The sequence below is a fragment of the Glycine soja genome, chromosome 4, assembly GCF_004193775.1.
Source record: "Glycine soja cultivar W05 chromosome 4, ASM419377v2, whole genome shotgun sequence".
Taxonomy (NCBI): domain Eukaryota; kingdom Viridiplantae; phylum Streptophyta; class Magnoliopsida; order Fabales; family Fabaceae; genus Glycine; species Glycine soja.
In genome coordinates, this window is record NC_041005.1 from 39,369,672 (window position 1) to 39,376,481 (window position 6,810).

The 6,810-nt window shown below is 34.5% G+C and overlaps 1 protein-coding gene across 1 annotated transcript; it reads right to left on the reverse strand.

Moving 5' to 3' along the window:
* Positions 1-3,116: 3,116 nt before the first annotated feature.
* On the reverse strand, positions 3,117-4,960 carry LOC114409662. Its single transcript, XM_028373195.1, has 2 exons — positions 4,740-4,960; positions 3,117-3,606 (listed from the first exon to the last, which is right to left on the reverse strand). Exons 1-2 carry the CDS (start codon positions 4,905-4,907, stop codon positions 3,184-3,186), a joined length of 591 nt encoding a protein of 196 aa, XP_028228996.1. The 5' UTR covers positions 4,908-4,960; the 3' UTR covers positions 3,117-3,183.
* Between the last annotated feature and the right edge of the window lie 1,850 nt (positions 4,961-6,810).

Below are 6,810 nucleotides of genomic sequence, written 5' to 3' on the forward strand. Positions count from 1 at the left end.
TTTGGCTGAGGGGTATTTGTTCAAAGAGGGAAAGCTTTGCATACCCCAAGGATCCATTAGGAAATTACTTGTGAAAGAGAGCCATGAGGGTGGGCTCATGGGCCACTTTGGGATAGACAAGACCCTTGTCTTACTCAAAGAAAAGTTTTATTGGCCCCATATGAAGAAAGATGTCCATAAGCATTGCACTAGGTGTGTGGCTTGTTTACAAGCCAAGTCTAGGGTGATGCCTCATGGGCTATACACACCCTTACCCATCCCATCTGCACCTTGGGTAGACATTAGTATGGACTTTGTTCTTGGGCTTCCTAGAACCCAAAGAGGTGTAGACTCTATCTTTGAGGTGGTGGACAGGTTTAGCAAGATGACACACTTTATACCATGCCACAAGGTGGATGATGCTTCCCACATCTCAAACTCTTTTTCAAGGAAGTTGTGAGACTCCATGTTTTGCCTAGGACCATTGTGTCAGATAGAGATGCTAAGTTCCTTAGCCACTTCTGGAAAACCTTATGGGCTAAGCTAGGAACTAAACTTCTTTTCTCTACCACTTGTCATCCACAAACTGATGGGGAAACAGAGGTAGTGAATAGGTCTTTATCCACCCTTTTAAGGGCTCTTCTGAAAGGCAACCATAAGTCTTGGGATGAGTATCTTTCTCATGTAGAATTTGCCTACAACAGGGGGGTTCATGGAACCACCAAGCAGTCCCCTTTTGAGGTTGTCTATGGGTTCAATCCCCTAACACCGTTAGACCTCATTCCCCTCCCACTAGACACTTCTTTTATATATAAAGAAGGGGAATCTAGGTCAGAGTTTGTAAAGAAGTTGCATGAGAGGGTTAAGAACCAAATAGAGAACCAAACAAAGGTATATTTAACTAAAGGCAATAAAGGAAGAAAAAAGCTAGTTCTTAATAAGGGTGATTGGGTTTGGCTCCATCTTAGGAAGGATAGATTCCCTACTAAAAGAAAATCCAAGCTTAGCCCTAGAGGGGATGAACCTTTTCAGGTTTTGGAGAAGATCAATAACAATGCCTATAGGTTGGACCTCCCAGAAGAGTATGGAGTCAGTACCACTTTTAACATTTATGATTTAATTCCTTTTGCAGGTGGAGCTGATATTGAGGAGGAGGAACTAACAGATTTGAGGTCAAATCCTTTTCAAGGGGAAGGGGATGATGCAATCCTCCCTAGGAAGGGCTCAGTCACTAGAGCCATGAGCAAAAGGCTCCAAGAGGATAAGGCTAGGGCTGTTGAAGAAGGCCCTAGGATTCTCATGAACCTCAGGGTAGATTTCTGAGCCCATGGGCCAAGTTTGGGTCCAATTCTCTTTGTACATATTAGACTAGGATGTCATTATATTTGATCCTTGTATTTAGGGCTCCATATTGTAGGTAGGATACCCTAGAAATATAGGATTTTTCAGCCCTTGTATTTTAGGGCACCTAGACTAGTTTTTGTATTAGGGATAGTTTTGTAATTTCACATGCACTAAGTGAATATTTGATGTGTGTGATTGGAAATAAATTTAATTGAATTGGTAGAAGCCCAATCCAATTAAATTTTAGAGGGGGAGGTGAGCATTTGCTTACTACACCCCATTGCCACATCATATAGTCACACTTTGTGCATGTCCTTCATGCTTTACATGTCTCATGACACCTAAGCACACTTAGTGGAAAATCTTGGAATTGATCTTGGATTAGTGGGTTGAACAATAACTAAAATTCACTAATCATAATTAGTGAAATTTTGGCTCCAAAGTTTGGTTCCACAAATTCAATTTCAAATTCAAGTGAAATTTGAATTGAAATTCAAATTTCCCTCCAATTTTGTGTAACACTTAGGCTATAAATAGAGGTCATGTGTGTGCATTTTTTTGGAACTTTGATCATTTGAATATTAACTTCAGATTTCAGAGCTCTTTTAGAGCACAATCTCTTCTCTCCCTCTCTCTTCATTCATCTCCTTCTTCCTCCGAGCTCTTATCCATGGCCTCCTATGGTGGTGAGCTTCTTCTAGACTCATCTTCTCCTTGAAGTGGCGTCTCCTCTCTCTCTTCCTTCTCCATTCCGTTGCCATTTATCTTCCAAGAAGCAAAGGAATCCATTGATGAAGAAGATCCTAGGCCTACAAGCTCCAATGGAGCTTACATCAGATTGTGTTTGGATCATAGTTACTATGTTCTTATTTGTGTAACTATGGTTTGGATTATTATTTTATTTCAAGATTAAAAGTCTCTCGTGTTAATTGTATGACCTAAGAGTCTAAGACTAACACTTTAGGATAACCTAAAATTCTGATAATTTAATAGAATCACATATTTAGAACTTAAATTCAAGATTACCCGTTAAGCTGAAACAATTTTAGGCTACTTAATTTATTCTCTCGTGATTTTGGTACACAAATCATGTGCATCCTCTACAAGTTAATTTGTAGAAATTTTTTCTTCTTTGAGAAAAGTTATATGAGTGTAATTCAGCTAATTTTAACTTACCAAGAATTTCATTTCATTTTTTTCTTTTTTTTTCTTTCTATTAGAAGTGTTACTAGATATGCTTACTCAAACAAGTTCCCTATGCAACAAAACTCTCCCTTTGAATAATAAATATTCAACAGAGTTGCATACTCATGAATTTAACTCTTCCAATATTGTTTCCTATTAGTAGTAGTATTGAATCCGTGTCCTGTGTCACATTCATGTTTCCAAACTGGCAAACTACAATCATTTGACAATTGCAATTATCTCCGCATCATTGGCATTTGTCCACAAATTTAGTAATTGCACCACAACTGCAACGTCAGTGAAACAAATATTGTAGGCAAGCACTCTAGAGGCGAAAATGCTGGGTGAGATGGCAAAGAAAAGTACTCTCAGGTCTCAAGAGACCTACAGAGGATTTGAAGGGTCATAAAATTTATTTCAATTTGGGCTATCTATGTGTAATATATTGAAATGGACTAGTTTTATGTTAGCTGCCAATGGTCTAACACAACGTTCCTCCTTTGTCCGGGCTAGGAATCGATTGTAAAAACCATAAGCAGAATTGGTTGTAACAACATAAGTGTAACAAAAATCCTTGATTAAGCACTCTAGAGGCAACAATGCCTTGGTGAGATAGCAAAGAAAAGTACTTTCAGGTCCAAGAGACCTAAAGAGACATCAAAAGGGTCATCAAATTTATTTCAATTTCTGCAAGTTGGATACAAAATTTGATGCAGCAAAACCAGCAGAACCCCCAATTACACCGGCCAAGGCAACCACAACCTGCAACCCCACCTCTCCAAGGTTGTCCTCAGGAACCAAGTAAACAAACAACGGTCCAAGGATCAACAACCCTAAGCTGAGGGTTAAGAGTGTCCCTGGAGTTCCAGGATCAGTGGCAGCAGATAGCACACCCAACTCTTCTGCTTTTGAGAGGAGTCCAAGCCTCTCTATTGTTGAGAGGGAGAACCCAAACTTCTCTGCTGCAGATAGCAACCCTGCTTTCTCTGCTTTGCTCAGCAGCTTCAGCTGCTCCATCCTTGTCAGAAGTTTTATGGGAGGCGTGGCTGTGGCGGGACTGCTCCTAGGTTGTTCCCCAAGTGGGAACACAGTTGAGTTCTGCATTGTGCACTTGGTTCAGTTATTATTGTAACTAAACACTACTACTTAACCAGATGAAAAGAAAAACAATTTTTCATTTAGGACAAAAACTGCACACAGTTTCTTAGGTGTTTTTGATGTTGTTTTCCGATCAGAGTTGGACTTACACTTTGGTAATGTATGTTGACCTTTAATACAAACCTTTATTACGCTGATTACTGAGGTAAAACACTAATTTTGACTAGAAAATAGCACAAAAAATAACTATGAAACTACATCTAAGTTTTGCCATTTAAACGAGGTGTTCTTTCATATGTTGGAAACTATCTTGAACAAGTTCTATTTAAGAGCTTACAACCGTTACAATGTCTTTTCCAATGTAATTTTTGGTTTATAACAGGTAATTCACAAAAGAGCCTGTTTTTTAAAGTGGTTAAGTTAAAACATTAGAAACAGACTTCAGTCTTCATAATATGAACAGAGAGAATCATTATGTAAGCATGTTTAATACGTATAGATATATATAGATACATATTATTACACTGACTCACAAAAATTAAGAGCTAATACTAACCATTACAATTTTGTTTTTTCATAATGTATTTTTTGGTTCAGAACAGGCAATTCACAACAGATATTTTTCTTTCTTTTTTTAATAATAAGTTTCAAACATTGGAGACAGGTTTCACTCTTCATAATAAAACAAAAAGAATCATTATGTAAGCAAGTTTAATACATAAACAGATATATAGACAGATATTACACTGACTTGCAATATTTTAAAAACTAATAACCATTAAACTGTAATTTTTGTTCAAATCAGCTAATTCACCACAGATCATTTTCTTTTTTTTTTCCAAGTGATCAAATTCAAACACTATAGACAGGTTTCAGTTTCACAAAACATTTGAAGAAAAAGAACAATTTGTGTAAGCAAGTTTTCTACATATATAGATATATATTACACTGACCTACAATAATTTAAGAGCTAATAACCATTACAATGTTTCCTTCTTCTCTAATATTTTGTTCAAAACAGTTAAATTCACAATACCCTTTTCATTCTTTTAGTAGTAAAGAAATAATAGATAAGTGTCACACTTCATAGCAAACCATTTGAACAAAAAGAATATGTGTGTGTGCGCACTGACCTTTCTAGAGCCTACAGTTCTAGAGACCGAGGGAAGAGGCTTGGGAGTGGCCATGGATTTGACAAGCATAGGTGATGAGAGAGTGCAAGATTTTTGTGTTATGGCACGAGAGGAAGAGAAGATGAAGGGTCTGTTGTTGCAAATGGATGCCGAGGCCTCCATAACCATAAACTTCTTTCTTTATCGTTATTGCTTGGTCGAGATGAACAAGAGCATCTCATAAGCGCTGTGTGGATGATGATGGTGCATGACCAAGATCACTCATTGGATTTCCTTTGCTTCCATGTCCACGTGCCATGCAATGGTTGGTGCTCCTTTCTCCCTTCTTCTACTGCATGGAAAACAAAAGTTTTTGCTTTCATTTTTTTCTTAACAATGGTATATACTATGTTTTATAATGCAAAAATTTTAAATTTGTGATTGGTTGAGAGGTGTCCAGGTAATATATATCTGATTAAATGAAATGTTATGTTCAGATTTTGTGTAGAAAAATTTTCTTTAAATGATTCAACCATATTATGAAAATTTTATACTCAAATATAATAAATTTTATTTAATAGCCAAGCAAAAAAAAGTTATAATTTTTTTTAATATATCTCTCTTTGCGCGCGTGCGTATGTAAAACTTATTATTAAATGTTTAAAATAAAAAAGTTTAAAAATTTTAAAAGTTATTTTTAATTTTTTTTATTCAATGTATGTATAGCTTCACAATTTGTAACAATTTTTAATTTTCAAATTTTATTTTTTAATTTATTTTTTTTAAAAATGATTTATGACAATTTTAAATCATCAAAATATTTGATTCGTATGATTTGGTGATATTTTTACATATTCTGACAATTTTAAAGAAGATAATTAAAAACATAAATATAAAATTGTTGTAATTTTTATATATATATTTTGACAGTTCTAAATTATCATAAATCATTTAAAAAAAATAAATTTAAAAAAATATGTTTGACAGCAGACAATCGTCACAAATTATAACACCATTAATGTAAAGAATGAAAGAGACTCAAAATAGTTTTTTGAAAATTTGAGGAACTAATAAAAATACTTTTTTTGGGATTAGAAAAAATAATTACCCAAATTTAAAAGATTAAAAATATATTTAAATCAAATAAAAATGTAACTTATTAAAATTCTAAAAAAAAATCTCTTTTCATATAGATTTTTTACTTGATAAAGGAAAAGAATGGCATATCAAAAATTCATTCATGATTTCTTTTTATCTATTGATCATTTTGATTTTAGATTATCGCACAAATAAATAAAATTGAGAAAAGTTAAATAGTACGAATTCCTGCTGCACAAATTCAATTTTTTTTTTAAAAAAGATGATAATAGTTACAAAATCATCCATGTCCTCATCCTATCAAATAGTATTGCGCAAAAGATTATACACAAATTCATGCTTCAATTTCTGTGAAAATAAGAACAATTGAACGTAAATATTTTCAGCAAAAAATTGTTGTTGGTACACGTGCACTTAGTCATCAAGAAAAATGAAGACCCCTTTGTCTTATTCAAAGAATTAATCTAACATTTACATAGCTACCTTTTACTGCCAAAATCCTATCAGTAACACGAAAACTCATTTTTGTTATTTTGAAAAGGGTTTCATGTTTTATCATTTTTCTTTTTCTTCGAATCCTATTAGGCATTTTTCCCCTCTGGTTCATTGATAGCAATTAGGAAATACAAGCACCATCAAGAACAAGGCCTAAAAGGAGGATCACTACCCCAGCATACCTCAAGGATTTTGTTTAATTGAATGATGCTCAGCTGGCAATCCTGTCGGCCTCACCTTTGTTTTGTCTACCATTTCCTTGTTGCATTTCCATTCTATTAGGATCTTATTACCATAGAATTACAAATTTTGTTATTTCAAAATCAGTATAAATATAAGATCATTGTAATAAGGCAAAATAATGGAAAATTACCTTTAGTCTTCTTCTTCCTCTTTGTTATGTTAGGAGGTACTGGTCCTCGAAACTAGAATCAATTTCAGAGCTCTAACAATTTAGTGCTCTCGTTGTCCTTGGTCAAATGACAGAGTCCACTCGTTC